The sequence below is a fragment of the Liolophura sinensis genome, chromosome 13 (genome assembly GCF_032854445.1).
Source record: "Liolophura sinensis isolate JHLJ2023 chromosome 13, CUHK_Ljap_v2, whole genome shotgun sequence".
NCBI classification, from domain to species: domain Eukaryota; kingdom Metazoa; phylum Mollusca; class Polyplacophora; order Chitonida; family Chitonidae; genus Liolophura; species Liolophura sinensis.
In genome coordinates this window covers 22,578,443-22,604,055 of record NC_088307.1, presented here as the reverse complement: position 1 = coordinate 22,604,055, position 25,613 = coordinate 22,578,443, and the positions used below count along the sequence as shown (strand labels likewise).

At 40.2% G+C, this 25,613-nt stretch overlaps 1 protein-coding gene across 3 annotated transcripts; it reads right to left on the bottom strand.

The window, feature by feature from the left end:
* Positions 1–24,471, bottom strand: LOC135480225 (inter-alpha-trypsin inhibitor heavy chain H4-like). Of its 3 annotated transcripts, XM_064760000.1 has the most exons (13): positions 24,338–24,471; positions 21,037–21,203; positions 19,487–19,600; positions 18,310–18,557; positions 17,320–17,486; positions 13,989–14,277; positions 12,213–12,991; positions 11,158–11,248; positions 9,562–9,615; positions 8,797–8,823; positions 7,238–7,375; positions 1,096–1,287; positions 2–378 (listed from the first exon to the last, which is right to left on the bottom strand). In XM_064760000.1, exons 1-13 carry the CDS (start codon positions 24,401–24,403, stop codon positions 254–256), a joined length of 2,457 nt encoding a protein of 818 aa, XP_064616070.1. In that variant the 5' UTR covers positions 24,404–24,471; the 3' UTR covers positions 2–253. The 3 variants fall into 3 exon arrangements, with proteins under 3 accessions (XP_064616071.1, XP_064616070.1, XP_064616072.1); XM_064760001.1 differs by lacking the exon at positions 8,797–8,823 and having other exon boundaries at positions 1–378; XM_064760002.1 differs by lacking the exons at positions 8,797–8,823; positions 9,562–9,615.
* Between the last annotated feature and the right edge of the window lie 1,142 nt (positions 24,472–25,613).

The following is a 25,613-nucleotide window of genomic DNA, read 5'->3' as shown; positions in this document are numbered from 1 at the left end:
CCCACGGTATATACCTCTTATAGCAATACATATACATACCAATAACTCCTGCTGAATCGGGCGACAGATTCTGTATGTTGTTGACGGACACTGTAATGAAAGGACTGGATAGAGATCGCCTCGTCTGAATACCATACTTGTGGAACACCAGACTCACGTTGCTTGGGGTCACCAGTTCAATCGTGTCACCACCGTGATTGTGACGTCATCAGTACTGAGAGAACTCATCTGCCACCAGCGGTACGTGATGTTACTAATACGGGACTAACGTCACCGCCACCGTCAAGACGTCACTTCCGTTCAGGCGTACTGACACCGATTCAAATTTCCGGTGATCTCCGAATTTTTCAGTTTGTAAAATCCCTGTTACAACTAAATCTGTGGGAAGAAAATATGCAGAACAAAGACATTATGGAAGTATTGATTTCGCAAAATGTCCTCTAACGATTTGGGCCGTCGGAACAATAGGCATGACAAAGTTTTGTTAAAAATGTACGAATGCGACCCAAAACTCCACCTTGCTAAGTGACGTATATCGCTGCCGCCTTGTACCAGGTTTCAAGTTAGAGTGACGAACCGTTTCGAAAAATAGTTTCTAAAACTGTTTTCTGACACACCACAACAACGACTAATAATACAAATTTAAGTTTTTTATGTGTTCCGGGCTCTTGTATTCTGAAAGTTAAGTAGCCGCAGAAAACTGTACAAAATCTTACTTAGTAAGGAATCGCAGCGGAACTGATAAATCAGTTCAAATTCTACCGAGCGATAGATTTAGCACACGTCCTCATCTACAGTTACAAGTCTTAATCTTTTTAGAAATAAAAAGCAATCCGTACCGACAATACGAGCTTATGTATCTGTAAGTTTCTGACGACGTAATCCGGCAGCCTATAGCATGAGACAACAGGAAGCTGACATGATATTTTCACTCAGTCATACAAATATTTACATTGAATACATTGTAAATTTTAGTTTGGACTGGTTCATGGTATGCGCCCAAATCTATTGGTTGGGCGTTTACAGCGGAAACAATGTTTGACCCATTCTGACCGGTAAACAAGAGGTTCAGTACTACAGAAAGAGCAGTCTTACCATTCTCTGTATCGTTTAGGAGCAGGATGTCGGACTCGTTCACATAAGTTGAGGCAATGTCCAAACACAGGGAGAATCCAGTATCGTCTGGGGTCGTGGCATTTACTTCCGGATTAAGCTCTGTCGTGACATTAACTTCCAGATTTAGTTCTTTGGTAACATTTACTTCAATGCTTAGTCCTGGCGGGATGTCTGAAACAAAAAAAAAAAAAAGAATATTTCCAGCGCTGACAAAACATTGATGTTGATGATAGTATGATTATTTTTTTCGCATTAACTTTAACGCGAATTTCGAACAGGTATACTGTTGTTGCATATTTGCTCGAAATACTATGAGCCTATGTGTGCTATAGAGCTCCTAGCAAACTGAGAGAAAAGTTTGGGCCAACTGACTCAAAAATGTGGGTCATAGAGTAGAGCTAATTCGACAGAGAAAACTTAGTCATATGATCGGCTCAGATGAGTCATGGAAGTCATCTGGTGACTTACTTGGTTAGTTGGAAAACTCACAAGAATCGTTACTGACAGTTTGGCTTAAACTTTTCTATCAGTGCTCCATCAGTCATACCACGCTATTCTCTTTCTAAAGAGGTCTAAAAGTGTGTTTACTTCCGTGTGAACAGCTTTAAATTAATTCATAACGTGTGCCTACAAGTTGGATAAAACCCTTTTAAGACTTTCTTGATTTTTCCCCAACTTGTTTGGCGTTCGAATCGCCATGGATTATACAGAGCCGGGAGTATCGTTTGGTTGCAGTAACGCTATATTTGATAAAGTCATACCATTAGTACATGTTTTAGTGCGACGAAACCAACATTAGTATACCAGCCGTCAGCCAATAAGAATTCTCCAGGTCAATAATCGCAAGGTCAAATCCCAAAACGATGTGTAACACAAACCATCAAAGAACTAAGAAACTCTAGAAACTATGAAATTAGGCCCGAATCACTAAGCCTGGTTTGCAGGAATTAGCAGGAAAGCAGGACAGCACTATGCTACAGGCTTAGCGGTTTGCAGGAATTAGCAGGAAAGCAGGACAACACTATGCTACAGGCTTAGTGGTTTGCAGGAATTAGTTGGAAAGCACTATGCTACAGGCTTAGCGGTTTGCAGGAATTAGCAGGAAAGCACGACAGCACTATAATACAGGCTTAGAGGTTTGCAGGAAATAGCAGGAAGCAGGACAGCCCTGAGCCACAGGCTTAGCGGTTTGCAGGAATTAGCAGGAAAGCACGACAGCACTATGCTACAGGCTTAGCGGTTTGCAGGAAGTAGCATGAAAGCAGGACAACACTATGCTACAGGCTTAGTGGTTTGCAGGAATTAGTTGGAAAGCACTATGCTACAGGCTTAGCGGTTTGCAGGAATTAGCAGGAAAGCACGACAGCACTATAATACAGGCTTAGCGGTTTGCAGGAATTAGCAGGAAAGCACTATGCCACAGACTCGGCGGTTTGCAGGAATTTGTAAGATATTTTAGAGACAAAAAAAAAAACGTGTATGTTTATGGCATAAGCATGGTGTTTCATGAACATCTGCAATCAAAGATAACTACATTAGCTTTTGTCCTGGAAATTTTTCACCGACTACGACTTCGAAATTTAAAATTGATGTCAAGCTTTGAATATTGATAGTCTCCTTTTTTATAGTCTTTATTTTGTAATCTTTCGGACCACAATACGCCCTGACTTATACTGTGACCCATTTGGTGAATACAACAACTTGACAGATGAATAACTGCACGTGTGTATATATATACAATGTAATCGGACTAGTGAGTTACATGTGCAAGAGATAGTACTTTTGGTGGGAGCGTGCAGTGATAAATAGGCTACATATCAACAGTTCAAAATGGACGATATAATATAGACATGTGCGTGAATAAATAGGAACGACAGATATGTAAGAATAATAATTTAAAAAATTTCCTAAAATTATACAGCTAAATATGCAAATAGGATTACAGATGTTTTCGTCTCTTGGAGTAAAGCCTGAGACTGATGATATAAATACACACTGGTTAATTAAATCCTCGGCTCTCATTAATCAAGCGACCTACATGTTTCATAATAATTTCATTAGATTTTGCCGGAAATTTGCTGTCCCCAAAAGGTAACGTAACAGGTGTAATAACACCAGTATAACCCGACGCCGTAACACCATCCATTAGTTTTACCTTCTGTGCATCATACAGGTGACATTTTTAACAGGTAATGTTCAGCATTTTCATACTTGTGGCCCACAAGCACATTTTGGAGAATCGGAAAGGAAGTTGTCAAATAGATCGCCGACAGGGGTCCAAGAATCAAACTCTTGGGTACTCCTGCTTGCAGTGTGCTTATTTTTGATTGCTGGCCATTGATGACAACCCGTTGAGTTCTGTTTGTGAGATAATCCTCACCCCGGTTTAATAAATTGCCTCGAATACCAACACTTTTAAGTTTGTATAATAAACCTTTATGCCAGACTTTGTCAAAAGCCTTTGAAATATCAAAAAAGACATCTAGTTTGGAGAAATATAGTATATTAAATATATTTAAAAGGCCACTATATTAAATATATTTAATATAGTGGCCTTTGTGCTTGTGTTATACTCGTATGAACCATCATCAGCTATTAGTGGCGGAAAAGTAACAGTGTGACCAGGTTTACCCTTTAAAAATGAATTAGCTATTTTCCACCATCCTTTTTCACTTACATTGCCGGCTTGAATTTTTTCGACATTTTTGGAATGGTGAGAAAGTTTCGGGGATTTAATACGTGAATTAACTTTATTTCTTTGAGTTTTAAATGTACGTATATTATGGCAAGTTTTAAAACGTCTTGATCGTTTAAACAAACGGTATCTTATTCGAATTTCGTGTTTGATTTGTGGTGTTATCCAGCTTTTGTCTTTATATTTGACTGTAATTGTTTTGTTAGGAATTGTACTCTTTGCAGCATGCAATATATTGCTCTCAATTTTTTCGATAATACTCTCAATACAGTCCTTTCAAGAATACTGTCCCAGGCAGAGGACTTCAAGAAATCGCGATATTCATTCCAGTCAGCCAGATTATATTTCCAGATTGTTCTACTGTAACTCTTTTCGAAGACTGTATTGCAATGAAAACGAACGTAAGTTGGACAGTGGTCGCTACAGAAATTTGAAAGCACACCGGAGCCAATAATTTTGTCGGGTTTATTACAAATTATAGGGTCCAGAATGGTGTTTGACTGAGGTCTTTTAGCTGTGTGAATTAAATGACTCAATCCCAAACGAGAAATAATATCTCGCCACTTAAATTTTGATAGGTCTAGAGGGTTCTCGTTAAAGTCTCCTAAAATAATGATTGTTTTGTTTGGATTATGGTCTAAAACGCGTTTAATATTTTCCTCTAACACTTCCCACTTCTCCATTGGTAAATTAGGAGGACTGTATATGACACAGGGAAGGGTATTGAGTTTATCATGGACTTCAACCCATACTATTTCTAGTAGGTCACACTCAAGGTCAGTGCGTCGAGCTGCGGTCAAATGGTTGGCAACATGAACACAGGCTCCGCGCCATGCTTGATTACGATTTCCACATCCCCGCACTTCAAAATTAACCAGTTAAGTAAAGGTACATAACACATCCAGTAGACAATTTTCAGTTTGTTGACAACTAAAAGTCGGTGGGACACCAAGATAGTTATAAACGTAGCAGTAAGAATTTCTAACAGGTAGTTAAACAGATTATATTTCACAAAGCCTGATGAAGTAAACGTCCGACCAAATAACCCAATAGTCATACGGTAGCTCGTTAGATCATTACCCATGGTCTAAAATAAATAAAGACATTCCTGTACAAAACATCTGTGCGACTATTTTAGTTAATATGAATGTAGCCCGTGCATAAAAGTGTGTGAAAGGCGTATGATAAGATGGAAACCAAATAATATACAATAGAAGCCAAAACACTAGGAGCAGATGCATTGGACGAAAGCAAGGCGTGTTAGAGGTTTAAATTCCTTAAAGTGGTTTTGGAATAGCTACAATAATTATGGAAAGTTACAAAGAATCTTTGTACATATATTCAAATAGGTTCAGGTTTCTTATGGAGAGTACATATAGCTCCACGTTAAACTATGTATATTTATAGTTAACACTTATATTTATGGGCGTGGGAAGGTCCGACAGCAACCTGCGGATGGTCGTGGGTTTCCCCCGGGCTCTGCACGGTTTCCACCTACCATAATGCTGGTCGCCGTCGTATAAGTGAAATATTCTTGAGTACGGCGTAAAACACCAATCAAATAAACAAACAAATATATTTATAGGCACGTGGTACATGTAATTGTGCAAGGTTAGGATTATTATAGATTTCAGAGGCTGTGGAATTTGTCAATACTGGTCTGGTGAACAAGTTTGGATACAATGGCTTACATGTCCCAGGTGAAAGGTAGGTAATGCTGACTGGTCAAAGCACAGGTCCGTGCACTTATTCAATGCTGGTAGAAACTCGCTGATTACTATGGAACATGGTGTATTTTGTTTGGATTATTGTAGAGATAGAAAGAATGACGCTCAGAAAGGCTCGTGCTTTGGAGAAAAGCGAGTGCAAGGAGGTCTATCTAGGTGGGAGGTCACTCAGTGGAAGGTCATGCTCTGCTATTAGATTTAGTTTTCCACCTTGACAAGCTCGTGCATTCTGGATAAGCAGCCACAGCTGATCAACACACTGGGTTTTCACACTGACATTACACTATGTCTACGGAAAGAAATGTAAAGAAGGGGGAGGGGGGAGGGGGTGGGGTGCGACACTCCATGACAAACAGAGTTTAGATTGTAGATCATAAAGTTTATAGGGATATATAACCGGACTGCAAAAATCAGAGTCGCTGAGACTGTTAAAAAGTGTTACAGACTTTCTATGTTAGGCTCTCTTGTCAGCTGAACTCTAGCGCCACCTTCGGTGACATGGTAGACAATATTGCCATCAAATGTCCGGGCAGAATGGATTTTCCCCTCCCTTCTCTCCTCTAATAGTAACTTGTACATCTGGTACCTGCGCTTTGAGAGATTCTCATTTATGTAAACGTGTTGGAGGTCTGTGACGTGTTTCAGTTGCTGTCTGCTTCTAATAAATTCAGAATGTTTCCTATCGTCTGTACTTTCATTTGGGCGGATTGACAACCCAATCACGCGAAATGAGTCCCGTCTTCTGTATTGTTCAGCCTTGTCGTGTAGGAATATGTTCTCGGCCTTCAGTTCCTTGATTTCTTTTGACGAGTCTTCTAGCTTTGAACTGAGGTGTGATAAGTCTGCTTTCAAATCTTGTATATTATTTTCATAGCCGGATAGGATAAGGTCTTTTTCCGGAAGTTGTCTGCGTAGGCTATCAATTTTGGTGGATATCAAGTCTGTCTCAGTTTTACTTGTTTTCAAAACTTCAAGTAGCGACTGGACAGTAGCGTCAACTATGTATTTTATCACGGCTCTCAGCTGACCACTAATCTGCGGGGAGAGCAAGCTCTCAGTAAATAAACCAGTCTTACCAGCCTTGATTACGGCAGGAAGGTCGGGTAGGGATCCGCGTCGCTTTAGTTCAGGGTTAATAGCAACTGAATCAGCAGGACTGTTCGATCTTGTGGTCGTAGTAAACACAGTGTCCAGTGAGTGACCGCTCTCCGGCTCAACGGCAATACTGACTGCAGGCTGGCTCGAGCTCTGCCCGCGAGCGTGCAGTCCGTGCACTCTGGTCGGGGAAGGTTGACTGGCCATGGTTTGACCATTAGATCACTTCGCAATTTCTTCACCTTGAAGCGCATTACTTGCGACAGGGCTTGGTCAGTAAGTTTATTGGGGTGCTGCATGGGTTACACACTGTTCAGTTCACATTTTGATGATCGTATGCCCCGCCAAACCACTCGTTTGAGGGGAGAACAGTTTTTACACGTCTTCACTTGATTGATAGTGATGCATGATAGTCTCCTTTTCATCACTGAAACTGCCTGATGACTTGTTATTGGCTATATTTACCATTTATGTTTTTCTAAATGATCTATTTGCAACTCAACGCTTAGACTAATTGGTCAATCAATGGCGGATTTAGGTCTGAACTCGTTCATCAGTCAGCCATAAAACACAAAATCGAGCCTTTTGTGTAAATGTTACTAACCTGATCTGGGTTTTGCAGGAGGCGGAGTGGTTAGACTTTCCGTCAAAATCGGCTGGAGTGTCGCTGCTGGTGGCGGTTGTATCTGATAATTTGGCCTGATGATTGACGGATGCATCCTGCGTCTAAAAGATAGTGGTCCTGGGGAGTATAAGAATCAGCGTTTGAATTGAATTAGCAATATCCCATCTATCACCGTGCAAGGATTCAAGGATTCTTTCATCAAATCAAATCTTTCAAGAGAGGTGTCATCATCTAAAATTCACACTCCTAACCAAAATGTAAAACAAACCAATTAAAACAAGTAAGATCAGTTGTTAAACATTCGTTTTATGTATCACATTATGTAAGCTATGGCCTTTGATTACCGACTAAAAGCCTCGATACGCATGACCACATCAAAACTTGACAATTGCTACAGTATATGACAATACAAGTTACAGTGTGTTTGTTACTACCATACATGGTCTAAAAATGGTAGACTGATTGTTACAATTGTAAGACGCACGCAGATTGTCTCCTACTCATAGTTAACCACTGTCTTCAGGGAAACCTGCGGATGGTTGACGGGTTTCTTCCTGGCGCTGCTCGGTTCCCTCACACCATAATGTTGACCGCCGTCGTATAGATGAAATATTCTTGAGAAATATCAGATAAATAAATAAAACATTTTTTATACAGGGTTGATACATGGAAAGCTACAATATAAGCTACTATCGCTTAAAGGCAAAGAAAACACTAAAATGGTGTATGTTTAACATGAAGAACCAATTAAAACTACCCAGTAAAATTGTTGATTTTTTTTTAGAATTTGTTCAACTTAGTAAAATGCATATGTATATTTTGTTCTATGGTGGCCTTTTATGACCATATTGAGACCAGTGACGTCACGCAAAGTTTTTGTCACTTAAAACACATAAGACTGCTGCATTTCATCAGTCAAAATGCATATACATATAGGTCTATGAATGCATTCGCCAATTAGATCTGTAACAAATTATTTGAGGTAAAAACAATGAGTGACGTCATTGATACCTCTGGGTCACAATAGCCTAAAAGGGTGTGACGTCACTGATACCTCTGTGTCACAATAGACTAAAATGGTGTGACGTCACTGATACCTCTGGGTCACAATAGACTAAAATGGTGTGACGTCACTGATACCTCTGGGTCACAACAGACTAAAATGGTGTGGCGTCACTGATACCTCTGGGTCACAATAGACTAAAATGGTGTGACGTCACTGATACCTCTGGGTCACAACAGACTAAAATGGTGTGACGTCACTGATACCTCTGGGTCACAATAGACTAAAATGGTATGACGTCACTGATACCTCTGGGTCACAACGGACTACCGTGGGATTGGTTGCAGTAACACCACTTTACTCGCTTAAAAAATAAATCCAACTATTTTCATGTACAGTTTTCAATGGTCGTTCGTCTGATATATACTTCGCTTTAGTGTTGTCTTTGCCTCTAAGGTTTAATGCACGTATCAAGTAATACTGCCTCGAAGCCAGAGATAACACGGTAAGTGCGTTGTTGCACGTATATACTAACCACTGCTCTTTTTTATGGCCGGGAATCCTAAATAAAACAAAACAAAGATTACCAAAAGTTAGTGCAAAACAAGGACAAGATGCTCACTGTTGGTTTATTGCAAGGTTATGTATGTATGTGTGTAGGTATGTATGTATGCTTGGAGCTAAATGTCGTACTTAACAAAATGTGCGTCTTAGCTACTTAGCTAAATGTGCGTCTATGAGCTGTATTAATCAACAAATTCCATATTACATTAAACGGTTTCATACTAACCTTTTAAATTTTCAACGAGCAACGACTTCATATATATATCTGCGGTTTTAATCTGCGGTTATATCTAATTCCTAACGAAAAGCCAAGCAAGTCTTTGTTAATCCATGAAGATTGCTGTTCTTATATAAACAATACTCTCATATCAGGAAGCAGACGGCTGTTAGATAGTTTGTATTAATTGGTCACACATAACCGAAAAAATTTCGTCTCAGGGTTTTATTCTAACTGTTTATGCGAATTTAAAATAGCTCCCTAACACCATGACTTAACCAAAATTAGGCCAAAAAATGCAGTGATGTTAATTGCAATTAATTAGATGTTGCTGGCCTATAATTACTCACAAGGCTATGTTGTCATCATATTTAGTAATGAATCACATTACACAACACACTGGTCTTAGTCGCCCAGCCAGGGAAATTCGTGGGTTTTAAAGTATGACCCGACTCAGCACAGAAATTGGCTGGTCGAGATTTGTTGAGTCATCAATATCAAGATGAATTAAGCGTTTACCTTGTGAACGACGTAAGGAAGTGTTGAGCGAGCTGGGTACACTGCTAGATGACTCTACAAAAATGTAAGTCAATACAAACTGTACAGTTGAATGAACAAGCGAATATTGCTTTACGCCATATTAAAATTATAACAGTCATCATACTGTTTTATTTATTTATTTTATTGGTGTTTTACGCCGTACTCAAGAATATTTCTCTTATACGACGGCGACCAGCATTATGGTGGAAGGAAACCCGGCAAAAACCGGCCATTCGCAGGTTGCTGGCAGATCTCCCTTCATACGGTTGGAGTAATGCTGTTTTGAATTCACTCCTCAAGCCACGTGCTTTCTCGAATAAGGTGTCAGCGCGATATCAATTATTCGGTTGTCAAATAGAAAGTTTAAGCGAATATTGTTCCACGACATTTTGTTGTTTCTTCAATGACGAGTCACTAAGACGTTATTCGTTCTTCGAATCTCATGACATTTAACTCTCATATATTTTTCGTTATTCACTTTCATATTCACTCGTTCTTGGACAAGCAGTATCTAGAGTTCTCCGCGCTCACTGCTTGTGGGCCCTACATGACAAACCATCGGTGACATTCGTGAGGCCGTTCACACGGAAAACGTTCGTTGAAGGTCATATGGTGAGCAACATGGGGAATTTGGTCAGTAACTTGTGTTATGTGCACAACTGCCGTTAGCTTCTAAATTTAGCTTGCCACTGTTTACATATGCTGAGTCCAGGGCCTGCTGTCTGCCTCTACCTTAGAGTGTTCCAGGATACGCTCAGTTCGGGGACTGTTTGTTTACAACAAGTGTTCAAGAATTTTCTTATTCTAGAAAATTCTATATAAGACCTATGAAAGCAGGTCAAAAGGGGAGAGAGGAGAATTATTGAGAGTTTTGGATGCTTTCGCTGTGTGTTACTTTAGTAGGCCTTTTGTGCTGAATTTTGGTGTCTTTATAGCCTCTGGCTTTGTTATATCATATCTCCACCGAGCACTTGTTCAGTCTGAACTTGTATATTTAATTTGTGCTCTTGTGTACACAGTGCTTATTAGTAGGCCTACACGGGCAGTGTCTGTGGAATTTTGTGTACATTTCGTCATACACTCAGCTATACCGTGGATTTTCCCTCTTATTTGTGGATTTATGCCGGTATGGTTTTCAGCATTGTGGGATATATGCGTGCGTTTTGACTTGACACCGTTGTACATGTAAGTACTTTAGTATTTGTATAGATACTGCTATCTTTTCTTGTTAAACTTAAGTACTTTGGTATTTGTATAAGACTTGTTATCTGTTTTTGTTAAACCTAATAAATTGTTGTAAAATAAAATCTGCTGGTTTTGGTTACTTTTTGTGCGGCTAAACTGTCGTGTATTTTGAACAAGCCATCTCTTTATAATACAGACAGTTTGGGTCGTAACACTTGCCAAAGGTTGGTGATTCACTCCGGCACTTCGGCACTTCAGCACTCCGGCTTTTTCCACCCATAAAACTGACCCCCATTGTGTAAGTAAAAACTTCTTGGTGTAACAATCAAATAAATAGATTTAGTGCACATCACATAAAATGGCATATAACATATTTAAGTTAAGACTTACCTTTGACAGCAGTTGGACCGAAAGATACTTTCGTATCAAGATTCTTAGGCTTGGTTGCAACCATGGACGTGTACGGTGTCACGAATTGGTACTGAAACATTGCAAATTTGAAAATAAACGTTTTGGTAGTTTACGATAGGTCGCGGGTTCAAATCCAGTATGAGTCGTTTACATTCTTGCACTACTGTTTTGTGTTCTTTTGTAAAGATTATATCTGTCTCCCTGTAGCACATCAGTGCCCTTGCCTACGTATTCTTAACGCTGGTTTAGGGGAACGCCCCATTGAAAATACTATAAACTCTCCGGACGTGCGTAAGAAGGTCTGCCGGCAACATTCGGATGGTCGTGGGTTTCCAACGGGCTCTGCCAGGTTTCCTCCCACAATAATGCTGTCGCAAAAGTGAAATATTCTTGTGTACAGTGTAAAACACCAATCAAATTAATAAGTAAATAAACAAGCTGAGTGAGAGGAAGGAACACCGATTTGCAATTGTAGCCCACAACACAGTAGAACTGGCTTTCCACAAATCTTAACCTGAAGCAAGTAACCGAGGTAATCACCTTTCCGGGTTGACAATTGGAGCAAAATGGAAGCCATTCTCTTGCTCCCGCAAGCCAAGTGCCTAGGTACCAAGATGACTTATGTCAAAGCCCTTTGCTCTTGGAAATGGACTCCGCACAGTTCTGCGCTTATGTTGTGAGAAGCCATTTGGATTTGACACATACAGCTATGTTTTCTTTTAATTATCTGATTCTGATGGCATTAAACGACGTATTCAACATTCTACTTTGTCTATGCCACGACTAACCAACCAGCTGAGTTCCTATTTATAAAGCAATTTAGGAAATTTTCAGAAATTGCAAGTTCTTAGAAAGCCAAATTCGGAAAAGGAAAAAGTGCAAGCTGGGGTTTCTTCCTTGCTTGTTCTGCAATAAAGAATCAGTGCAATAATTTAAAACTTTTTACAGCATTTCATTTTAATTGCAGCCGTGTTTTTGACTTCAATCTTAAGACATTTGATAAATAAACTTTTTTAGAGTATTCTACGACTTACCTTCAAAGCTAGTCTCAAGGCATCTGCTTTAGCCTTCACCGATGCTGGAGCTTTAGGGTTGTCAGTTTCCACCACTTTCTCCACCAGTTGACGGATCGTTAGATACACCCAGAGTCGTTCTATGAAGGTAGTTGGTCGTGGAGTCGGTGGGGTGGGGCTGAGAGTTGGCGGTGGGGGTAGAGGGGGGCATGGCCAGGGGCGTGGGTGATACCAGGAATCACGGAGAGGGCGTGGAAGCCACGGAGGAAGACAGTAACGGCGTCTCTTAAGCAAAGGGCTTGACGCATCATTACCCTGGACGACGACACTGAGCTCTCTTGGCCCCTGGGCTTGCGCATTGTATCTTCCTGAGACGACAATTTCGGAACCTCGGAAAAAGGTGCTGAACGAAGTCTGGGTCAGGCTAGTGTCGTTCACAAAATCGCTGATGTACTTGATGACCAATTCTGACAACAAAGGACTCGAGATCTCGTTGTAAAAACCCGACAGTTGCAGCGCCGCGTCCGCATCCTCAAAGATCTTCCTCGCTACGCCTTGGTTTTGAGCAGAAAGCTTTCGCAGAAGGTCGAAATCTGCCCCGTTTCCGAAGGCCAAGGAGTAGATGGACTGTCCAGCTTGACGCGCACCGCTGACGTTCTCCAGTATTTTCTCCGACCTTGTCTCCCCGGACGTCGCTTGGCCGTCCGTCAAGAACAGTAGGAGCGACGGATTTGACGGATTTGTCGCGTGAGGAGAGAGCGTGCGCAGTCCCGCCAGAAGAGCAGCGTTGATGTTTGTGCCTGTGTGAAGAAAATCAGAAACATCTAATGTTAAATCGTAATGAATTTTTGCTTTCCAAGAGTGACACCACCGTATTTTTTTTTTTTTTTTGATTGTTGTTTTACGCCGCACTCAAGAATATTTCACTTATACGACGGCGGCCAGCATTATGGTGGGTGGAAACCGGGCAGAACCCGGGGGAAACCCACGACCATCCGCAGGTTGCTGGCAGACCTTCCCACGTACGGCCGGAGAGGAAGCCAGCATAGGCTGGTCTTGAACTCATAGCAACCGCATTGGTGAGAGGCTTCTGGGTCACAACACTGCGCTAGCGCGCTAACCGACTGAGCCACGGAGGCCCCCCACCGTATTTAACCCAACCATTAATGTGGTGCTTCAGTAGAAAAGACTACAGCATAGAGAATGACATCAGAGCAGCAATGACGGTGTCATATTTGATAAATGGTGAAAACTGGCCTTTTGTCAATTTACCTTTAATCCCTTTGAACTTGATTTTTTTTAAGCAACTAGCACGAGAATGTGGGTTTCTCCTACTGCTGCTCTATAGCTATCGACAAGTCGTGGCGTAACCTATTGTTGTTTTACATTTGCTAAATGTCATTGAACTGAATTTTAGGAAGAGTAGCTAGACCTTAAGTTTAACAGTAATACATTTCATTTACCTGTGATAGACAAAATACACAAGTACAACTGTATAGATTAATGGCCTAACATTTTCTGCTAATTCTCACTTACCTCACTGAAAACTTGCATTTAGAACAAATTGTTAATGATGTCTCTCTTATGTTCGTATTCACTTATTTATTTGATTGGTGTTTTAGGCTGTATACTCAACAATATTTCATCTATGGTGAGACGAAACCGGGCGGAAACCCACGACCTACCACAGGTTGCTGACTAAGCCTTCCCTCTATAAAGCCCAGCTAACCAGTCACGATTAGTTTGAACTATTGCTTTCTCTTATCTTTTGAGCTCCATTGTTAACTCTGACTGTACCTCCACTCGCTCCGATTGTCCTGGCGAACTGCTTGGCTTTGGCGACGTTCTCCTCTGTCGCGCGAATCAGTTTGCCTGAGCCCCAGTACTCGACTCCGCTGCTGAACAGAAGGATGCTGAACCCGTCAATAGGTCGGAGTTCCCCGAGAATAAAGAGAAGAGCTTCCTGGAGCTGAAGGTTTTTCCGTCCGCTCATGGAGCCGCTTGTGTCCAGAACGAACACAATCCGCTTTCCCATTGGCGGTAGATCTTCCGGCGCAAAGAAATGGACGAAGTACCCGTCAGATACCTGATAACGACAATATAGTAACTAGCTTGGTGCACAACTTAGATACTGATACTAAGTCATATGCCTACAACTTTCCCCGTCGTCTTTGTGTCATCATGGAAAAATGTTGACGCATGCTTTACTTTGTATGAATCCATTCAAATTTCTTAATTTCTATACTAAATTAGCTCTTTGGTTCTTTGTGACGAACGTTGTTTTGAGAATTGGCCTTGACGTGTTGGCTGGTCATTGGGGTGTGCGGTGCGGTATACCAGTCATTTATGAAATAGTTTATGGAATATAATTATAGAAGTACAGCACAGAGAGTAAAGCCACAGCAGGGGCGACAGTGTGGCAGCTGGCAAATGGTCACACGTAAGGGGTGAAATACGGCCTATTGTCTATTTACCTCGGTCAGGATTTTATTCTAACTGTTCCACGTAAATGCATAAAATACTAGCAATGTCCATGCCCCACTAACACCATGGTTTAAGCAGAATTAGGTAAAAAAAATTGCAATTACTAAAAATACTGCGTTGTCATCACAATTAACATCCAATCACATTGAAACAATGCAAAGGGGCCAGGCTTTAGGGATGCTTAGTCCACCAGCAGAATCCTTGTTTATGCAGGAATACAACACAATTATTAACATACAGCGCAGAGAGTAAAACAAGAGCAAAAACGACTGTGATAGTTGGTAAATGGTCACACGTAACCGGAGAAACACAACCTATTGTCCATTTACCTCAGTCTGGGTTTTATTCTAACTGTTCATGTTAATGCATAAATAGTAGCAATTTACACGCCCGCTATGGTGTAAGCAGCATGGTGTAAGCAGAAATAGGTAAAAAAAATTGCAGTGATGTTAAACTGCAATTTATTGGACCTCACTGGTTTAGAATTACCCAGAATGCTGTGCTTTCATCACATTAAACATACAATCACATAAAAAAATAATAAAGAGACCTTGGGGATGATTAGTCCACCAGCAGAATCCTTGCATATACAGGAATACAACATAATTCAAACACAGAGAGTAAAACAACATAGAGGTAAAGTACAGAGAGAAAACCAGAGCAGTGAGGACAGTGTGATTGCTGGCAAATGGCCACACATAAGCGGTTAAATGCGGCCATGAAGATATTACAGACTAACATGATCGTATATTACAGATCGATATTACAGACTAACATGATGACGAATGATGGCAACATTTGACTTATGTTGCCATCGCACATGTAGTTACAATCAACATGGTCTCTTGGTTCGCGATGCATGACGAGAAAAACGGGACCTTTTGAAATTTTTGAGGCGCTGCAAGTCTTGTATTCATCCACAAGGCTCAATATTTCTTGAGACACATATGACTGAAAACTGTTAAGTGCGACGTTAAAGCCCAAGCACTCATTCCCTCAAACACTTTTTTTAGACTTCTTTATATGTCCAGTATGGCGCATAAATATGTGAAGTGGGGTGACGTTATACGGACAATCATGTAGCGCAATTGGTGTGGTACATGTGAGCCAAGACCAACTGAGATTTGCTGTTTTCAAAAACACCGACGGCTGTTTTCAGAAAAGAAAAATAGCCAGAAGTAGAAAGTCGAAACAACAAGCTTCCAGCTTTCAGATTAGATTTTTTTTTTTTTTTTTTTTTTTTTTGATTGTTGTTTTACGCCGTACTCAAGAATATTTCACTTATACGACGGCGGCCAGCATTATGGTGGGTGGAAACCGGGCAGAACCCGGGGGAAACCCACGACCATCCGCAGGTTGCTGGCAGACCTTCCCACGTACGGCCGGAGAGGAAGCCAGCATAGGCTGGTCTTGAACTCACAGCGACCGCATTGGTGAGAGGCTTCTGGGTCACTACGCTGCGCTAGCGCGCTAACCGACTGAGCCACGGAGGCCCCTTCAGATTAGAAGCCTGATAAATAAATAAATCATGATCATGGAGCCTGGTTTTCAATTCAACCGTAATTCAGTTCCAAATAATGACATACCAAAAGCTCTCCCGTGAGTTGTGACGAACGTTGTTTTGAGAATTGGCCTTGACGTGTTGGCTGGTCATTGGGGTGTGCGGTGCGGTATACCAGTCATTTATGAAATAGTTTATGGAATATAATTATAGAAGTACAGCACAGAGAGTAAAGCCACAGCAGGGGCGACAGTGTGGCAGCTGGCAAATGGTCACACGTAAGGGGTGAAATACGGCCTATTGTCTATTTACCTCGGTCAGGATTTTATTCTAACTGTTCCACGTAAATGCATAAAATACTAGCAATGTCCATGCCCCACTAACACCATGGTTTAAGCAGAATTAGGTAAAAAAAATTGCAATTACTAAAAATACTGCGTTGTCATCACAATTAACATCCAATCACATTGAAACAATGCAAAGGGGCCAGGCTTTAGGGATGCTTAGTCCACCAGCAGAATCCTTGTTTATGCAGGAATACAACACAATTATTAACATACAGCGCAGAGAGTAAAACAAGAGCAAAAACGACTGTGATAGTTGGTAAATGGTCACACGTAACCGGAGAAACACAACCTATTGTCCATTTACCTCAGTCTGGGTTTTATTCTAACTGTTCATGTTAATGCATAAATAGTAGCAATTTACACGCCCGCTATGGTGTAAGCAGCATGGTGTAAGCAGAAATAGGTAAAAAAAATTGCAGTGATGTTAAACTGCAATTTATTGGACCTCACTGGTTTAGAATTACCCAGAAAAGTACTCAAGAATATTTCACTTATACGACGGCGGCCAGCATTATGGTGGGTGGAAACCGGGCAGAACCCGGGGGAAACCCACGACCATCCGCAGGTTGCTGGCAGACCTTCCCACGTACGGCCGGAGAGGAAGCCAGCATAGGCTGGTCTTGAACTCACAGCGACCGCATTGGTGAGAGGCTTCTGGGTCACTACGCTGCGCTAGCGCGCTAACCGACTGAGCCACGGAGGCCCCTTCAGATTAGAAGCCTGATAAATAAATAAATCATGATCATGGAGCCTGGTTTTCAATTCAACCGTAATTCAGTTCCAAATAATGACATACCAAAAGCTCTCCCTCAAAGTCTGGTGATCGCTGTACATCATAGTTGACGATAAACTGGCCGGCTACCCCACGGTCCGAGTATTCCTGTTGCTGCTCGGCGGTAGGTGAGAACGTCACCTGAGCTGAGCTTGGGGACAGGCTGTCTATACGTGCAAACTTGTTGGTGTCTGAAAGAAAAACGAAAAGAACGACGTATTTAGGACACACTTAGTATTGAGAGAGAAAAACGAAGAGAACGACGTATTTAGGACAAATTTATTAGTGTGAGAGACAAAGGAAAAGAACAACACATATAGGAGAAACTTGTTAGAGAGAGAAACAAAAAATAAACATAAAAAACGATATGGGGAAAAGGCAACTTATTCTGGTGAACTAAATGCTTGATCAGTTGACTGATTGGTTCATTGATTGACTAATGCTTTAGGCCGCGCTCCTTTAGATTTTCACTTAATATAATGACGCTAAGTTTCATGAACGGTGGAGTGACTTAAGTAAATCGCAACCGTTTGGCAGGAAACCAAAGAACTTTACAATATGTGAAGCGTATAGATCTCCACCTGCGTGAAGCGTCTTGAAACAGATGCTATAACGGTGAAAAGCATGCAAGTGACGAATGACCGTACCTACGGCACGGTTTGCCACCAAGCCCGTAAAAACAGTATAGATAAGGCGCAGAATTTCCGTCATAACTCTGTGACAATGCATGAAATACTGACAAACAGATACTTCAGTTATGATGACCCAAAGTATGTGTATATTGATCCATTATTCACTTCCGTACAGTAGTCCATATAACTGTGATGGTGCATTTATGCCAGAAACATGTTCATATTTTAGTATTTCTAGTCCCGCAACAAACAACATGAACTGCCATAGAACGATTCAACTTGAATGCGCTGAAACATATAAAAATTACCAGCACCGTGCAGGATTTGAACCCTCACCTCTTGTGTACTTTAAAAGATTAAAAATAACTGGAAAGTAACTTACCTGTAATGACATTTGAGGAAAGTTTGTCGTCTCGGATTTCCGGTGCGCTCAATTGGGTTATTTCCCTTGTTTCGTTTATGAACACGTGCACTTGGAGATCCGGTACGATCTGTCCCGGATTGATGTAGATCACGTGCTCGTAGAGACCCAGTCGACGCTGAAGCAACTCCTGATAGGTCAAGTTGAACGTCACGTGACTATGCGCTGCCACGTTCACCGTAATGAGAAACTCGTTAGTTTCACGTGCGCTTGAAACAGAAAAAAATGATGCTAAGGTGGTCAGAGGTCGTAATCAGTTTATTACCTCTAATACTCCATTTAAAAATCTTTGGGTTAAAGGGCATTTGTTTCATTATCTGCCAGCGAACTGATGGTTGTGGGTTTCCTCAGTTTCCTCTCGCCGAAATGCTGAACGCCGTCGCATAAGTAAAATATTTTAGAATACGACATAAAACACCAATTAAATAGATAAATAAACAACTTTGTTTTCTTGACCAAAATCCACAAATGCAACCATGCAGATTTTAACAGCGCGGCAATCGGTGAGAGAGTGTTTTACATCATATTTAATAACTATTAATTCTGGCCAGTCTTTATCACGTTATCAGGTTATCCATTAAATGCCCCTAAGTGGTTCGTCACTTCTTTAGCTGAATGAAATCGCTGACGTGGCCAATACGTATAAGTCTTTAGCACAAATCGGAACGAAATGTATCTTCCTCTTAAGACTGAATAAATTGCTGAACTCAAAATATTTCCAGCACCTAAAGTTCAACGTTCGAACAGTCAGTAGTGAATTGACAAGTAACAATTATGTTGCTACGTATAAAAGTGCAAGATTTAGTCAGTTTCAAATTTTGACATCCTGTGAAGCAATGCATCTCTCTTAATGCTTTATCATGAAACCATATACCAAGAGTCCAAATCACACTTCAGACCGTAAAATGAAATCTGAAGGACAAAGTTTCAACAACAAATTTAGCATCATAATATCTTTAAATTATATTCATAATTGAAAATTAAAATTTTCGATGGCATCAATTTATGCAGGTTAAACTAGTATTGTTCAATCTACAAATTTAGCCTAGAACATTTGTTATGGTTTGACCATTTATTATACGACAGCTAGCTTCAGAAGAGCACGTGTAATCGTGTGATTAAACCTAGTTCTGTTTACCTGGTCGCCGCGACCTTCCCTGCCGACTCGCCCCTCTCTACGGCGTCGTTGAACTCCTTATTGGCAGCCGACTTCTCCTTAACAGTACCGGGATAAACAACGCCATCTATCGTCCTGAAGAAAAAACAAAACACAACAACGTGCTATTATACAACACCTTTGTAAACCATTTGCTGATGATCGTGGTTTTATTGGAATTATGTAGTAAACTATCAGTTTTGTATTTCTATTGGATCAAACACAAATTCATATTTAATTTTTATCTGATTTGCGTTTAAGGTCCTATTCAACAAAATTTTATTCATCAAACGAGGACCAGGTTCATGGATAGAGGAAAACAGTGTATATACCACCAACCATTGTGGCAGATCTGGCCATCCAAAACTGTGGCCTGGCAACAGATGGATTCGAGCCTGCGACCTCATGGTCAGATTAGGATTAGTTCCTGTGGTAATATGTAATATGGTCTGATAATTGACAGCCACGTACATCGTAGTAAACAGTCGTAAGAAATGAGTAGAAATACATGTTTATCAACAAACTTCCGAGGGCATCCATTGGAGATGCAATTTTGAGTCGAGTTTCTTCGACATGCACACCTTTCGAAAAATTCGCCGACGGTGTAAAGGTAGCTTTACTAAAGACACAATACCGGAGATTTGTGACAAAAACACAACACCAACATATTAGTAATCGGATGTTTGTGCATTTATCAAAATGAGGTCAAGTTACTGTCTTCCAGCCGATATCACACTTGGATCTGTACTATTTATAGTCTTAATAAAATAATTAAAAAAACTTTATAAAAAAGCTTTTTAAATTTTAGTAGCTTTAAACGGTAACACGTGTACACAAAAGGCTGATATTTTCTGGAAGATCAGTATTAGGATTTTTCGACAGCCAAACTTCGACTGTATTTGTCTTCGATTCGTAACTAAATATCGCCAGGGTATAGCCTCTTTACAGGCGTTTATGCATGAATGTGTCTGGTGACAAGGTATGTTCTGTGCCAATAAGAAAAATCAGTAAATAAATCATGTACAATGCCAGTATATAAGTTGTCGAAAATAAAATATACATCGCTTTGATTGCAACTGTTCATGTATTCAACGCAGCGAGCTAATTCAACACGATGAATATACACTCCTAGCCCTGAAAAGGATCTGGCAAATGTTACCGTTTATTTATTTATTTGATTGGTGTTTATACGACGGTGACCAGTAATATGGTGGGAGGAAACCGGGCAGAACCCGGGGGAACAAATGTTACAGTCAGATATATACATGTACAGAACATATGCAGGAGCCTTCGGTATATTGCAATCCAATTGAGGGTAATTCACAGTGTCAAAATTGAAACTATTCCTCTTGTGGTAAAATAGAGAAAACCGTTTTGGTCGTTGTAAACAGACATTTCAGCGGAAAGAAGTTAAATTTAGAAATTCCTTTGCTTTTTACGTATTGCAGCAGGCCTGTCTTAGTGTCAGCATATGTACATGTAACAAATACTCCATCGTACCATTGCGTGTTTGTTTCTCGTGACCCACTTACATAGAGTACCCGGATATAAATGCGTCATCCGGCAAGCGGACTTCAAAGGTGGCATCCTGAGCTATATCAGCTGTGTTTGACACCCGGCTGGTCACGCGTGTCTCGGAGAACCGATGTCTGATGTCAGAGCGGATGTGAAGGCTGTCAATCGTAATCTGACCCGTATCCTGAAGATAAAAGTAAAGAAATTAAAACAAAAAAGACAAGATAAGGAAATGTAACTGAAACATTGATTAAATATTTTCCGTTAAATTACCCATGAAATGAACATGCGTATTGATTGAATTATTTAACGGTGTTTTACATATGAAAACATTTTAAACATATTTGTATATAATGAGGTAAATACATATCTTATATAAGATTTATATCTCTTCTTCTGTTTGCTGATTACAATTATTTATTTAACTAGTGGCTAATTGTTCAAAACTGTATAATACGTTAGGTCAGATTTACAATCTTAATACCAGTAACCTTTAGCAGGGTTTTTGTCCAGAATAAAATTAACATTTAACTCTTTTAAACGGCTGACTCCTAATGACAACACATAACTGGGTTATAGTCATTAAAGTGTATTTAAACCTCGAAATTTAAACTAGAGGACGCGTTTCGGTTACGTTTAACTATTTGTCAGCCATCACACTGTCGTCGCTACTGTAGTTTTGCTCTTTATGCATTACGTCTTTAATTATATTTAAAGTGTTCTTTGTTCAGATAATGTTACTTGTTCATGTCACGGAGTTTCTGAGAATACAGTGTAGTAACCAAATTACATCAGGGGATTTTGGTCAAAGAATGATTTGATCATGGCATACATATTGTTCGTAGAGTGGCCCTTCATGGGAGATTTAGTTCCCTGAACAATGCAACGTTTATCTGAGCACAGAGGTATTACACATTCATCAGAAAATAAAACGCAAAATATATTTGATCCCGCCAAAACTTTCTTTCCCACGTGTCAGCTGAAGTGGGTTTGTTTTAAATCATTTTCTTGGTTTTCTTCAATCCGAATGCATTTTGTCAGCTCAGAAATCCATCTGTCTAAGAACATGATGCTCAAGGACAGAAGGCAGTAACGTCAGCTATGTGGTCATCATAACCTACCGAGGAACGGACAGTGGCCCAGATAGTTGACAACAATGTACATGTCTGTTCCAGTCTATTTCAAGCCGGAACTGCTCGTATCACTATGTAGGTCACGCACGACTCTGACAAATGTTTGCGGCGGCCTTTGTTTGTTAACTAGGCACTTCCTTGTAAACATATCGTCAGCGCTCTATCAGTTAAGTCTAAAAGTGGCGCATGACAGTTTTCTGTATGGAGGAATACGACGCGGGGAAAAGCAGTTAAAATCCGGACAGGATTTGTTCAACGTGTCCTATTCTATTCATTTGAATCCTTTACGATTAGAAATCATATGTGGACAATGCAGTGATTTTGTTTTCATGTCTTTCAACCTCCAGCACATTCGAAAACCGTGTTCATCAAAGGGAATTTGCCCACGTTTACTGTTACTGATGACTTGGTCTTAGCAAGCGATCGACAACGCTCGTATGATAGTTTACACAGTCTTCCACCAATACGGTGTGCATATGTGTGCGTCAGTTGCTCAGTGACTTGCCAAAGGCCGGTGGTTTGACAGTTAGATAGAAAGATTAATAAATATGAAATAACCAAATTTGACCTAACCATAACATTAAAGGTAACAATAGTGTTCAAAACATATTAATAAGAGAAAATAGTTAGCCAAACAGTGGTATACCTTTACATTTACGCCATAAACTTACCAAGGCCGCATTCTGCCTGGCTGTGGTCTGTATACGTGCCAAGTCTATAGTTTCTGAAAGACAGGCTAATAACGTGAATTCGTGTCAACCGCCGCCATATGTACGTCTATGTCAACATCCTATTGCACCGTTTTGACGTGATATCCTGTTCCATTTAAAGCCTTTGTGACAGTTACTTATCCGTTAATGTCACGATTTATCCATTCAAATAAGCAAATCAGTGCAAATGGTTTAGAGGCACTCTTACATGTTTACCGGCTTCTTACACTTAATATTAACACAAAGTCACGATTACCTTGTTATTTGTGTGTTAAATGCATTTTTTTGGGGCAAAAATCTTTTTTCGAACATCTTTTTGAAAATAATAAAAGTTTTTTCGCAGGGTTTTCATCGTATACGGGTTTCATTGTGTGCGGGATTTTCATCGTATACGGGACATGAATCTCCAGGTCGCCAATACTCAGGTTGAGCGGGATTGCTTTGGGGAAGCCCTACACCATATTTTGATGATCCTCTCAAGGTTTACCTTGCCTTTGAAAAATGCAATCCTCTTAAACCATCCTAGATAAATTTGATTTGTGGTGGCCTGTTTGGAAAAGGTTCATCGAGGCCCATTCACTCTCTACGACAGCAGGTCTTGCAGCAACTATTCCAGCTGCACTGAGGAGAAATGTGAAGTTCCTCAATTTTAAAGCGTATTTCTGAGCAGGTAGTTCTTGTTTAAATGCACCATTGAGATCATCTGCTCTTTTTAACATTCACTTTCTTATTTTGATTAAATTCTTGCTTGAAGAGAAACATGTGTTGTTTAGCAACCTTAAAGGAGAAGAAAACATAAAAATGATGCCAAAATCAAATGAAAGAGCGTCAAAATCTATTTGCAAATATGATCTTTAATATTTTTGGGGGATTTTTGTGTAAAGAAAAGTGTATTTGAAAATATTTTTGTATGGTAGGTATTTGGGGCCAACTTTTGGTATTCATCGTTGTTGTAGGATAATGTTCTAAATCAGGGTGTGATGCTTGTCTAATAAATTTACTTGAATGTACATTTGTTGTTTATATCGGAACATATGCATTTAACCTAAATTATGACATTTATGTCCTATTCTATTCATTTCAATCCTTTACGATTAGAAATCATATGTCCACAATGCAGTGATTTTGTTTTCATGTCTTTCAACCTCCAGCACATTCGAAAACCGTGTTCATCAAAGGAAACTTGCCCACTTTTACTGTTACTGATGACTTGGTCTCAGCAAGCGATCGACAACGCTCGTATGATAGTTTACAAAGTCTTCCACCAATACGGTGTGCATATGTGTGCGTCAGTTGCTCAGTGACTTGCAAAAGACCGGTGGTTTGACAGTTAGATAGAAAGATTAATAAATATGAAGTCACCAGATTTGACTTACCCAAAATATTAAAGGTGACAATAGTGTTCAAAACATATTAATAAGAGAAAATAGTTAGCCAAACAGTGGTATACCCTTACATTTACGCCATAAACTTACCAAGGCCGCATGTGAAGTCTGGATGGCTACGGACAGCAATACCAGCAAGAACACAGTTGTCAGCATCGTTCTGCCTGGCTGTGGTCTCAATACGTGCAAAGTCTGTAGTTACTGAAAGACAGACTAATAACGTGAATTCGTGTCAACCGCCGGCATATGTACGTCTATGTCAACATCCTATTGCACCGTAACAGGCCAATCGCGTTAGCGTAAAGCAGGGCTTGTTTACATATACGACGGATTTTGACGTGATATCCTGTTTGGTTTGGAGCCGCTAGAAGTACACGCCAATTAAAGCCTTTGAGACAGTTACTTATCCGTTAATGTCACGATTTATCCATTCAAATAAGCAAATCAGAGCAAATGGTTTAGAGGCTTGTTGCGTTTTTTAAAACGGCTTCTGCGAAGGTATTATTTTGGTGAACGAACTGCCTAAGGCTCTTTGTTTGTCGAAGAGAGGAGAGTTTCGAGCTTGAGCTCTTTTGTCCCTAAAAGTAAAATAGGTCCTACTGTACCACGTGACCTCTCAATTGTTAGGCAACTACCTTTGATTACATGTACTGTATTACTCAGGAGCCTGAATAAAGTTTAACAAATTAATATAGACGAACTACGGAAAAAATGAAGAGGTTAACATTTATGTTTGTGGATGGGGAGGGGGAGGGGGAGGGGCTTTGTGCCCGAGGGGGATAGCGCGCCAGCGCGTCGCAATCATCTACTTTTTGGCTTAAGGCGAACTCACTGCCTGTTGCTGTGAGTTCAAATCCAGTTCATGCTGGCTTAGTCTCCGGCTGTATAAATAAATAAATAACATTTGTAAACATAAGAACTTTCTGAGGAAAGAGGTGTATTTTGTGTCAACGGAACAAGACGAGATCCGTAAATTAAAGTAAAAGAAAGCCAGGGTTCATCATATAGAAAACTGAAAAGTATTTCATTTATTTTCCAGGTTTTTTTAAGAGTGTTGAAAGGCCATCAGATATTGGAATACTATGGTGGGGTTTTATTAACCACACTTATAGTTTCCAGGAAGTCTGACGTGAGTGATTTATGGTTTCCCAATGTGTATGATCAACATTATAAAGCGATCTTATTATCAGTTGTCGGATAAACATGACTGAGTTAAAATTAAACATTGATTACGTTTACTACCTGTTGTACAGAGATATTTATCAAGATTTAAATGTAAAATATTTGTTTTGTTTTTTCAGTTTACATAGCGTGACTAATCGTGAAAACTAGGTGACGATGAAACCTCACCTCCCTCCCAATGAAT

Coding starts and splice junctions, on each gene's coding strand:
- LOC135480225 (XM_064760000.1), bottom strand. CDS start 24,403: ATGCTGACAACTGTGTTCTTGCTGGTATTGCTGTCCGTAGCCATCCAG. Junction 12,992..13,988: donor GACAATCGGAGCGAGTGGAG/GTACAGTCAGAG, acceptor TTCTTCACACAG/GCACAAACATCAACGCTGCT. Junction 9,616..11,157: donor CGGTCCAACTGCTGTCAAAG/GTAAGTCTTAAC, acceptor ACATTTTTGTAG/AGTCATCTAGCAGTGTACCC.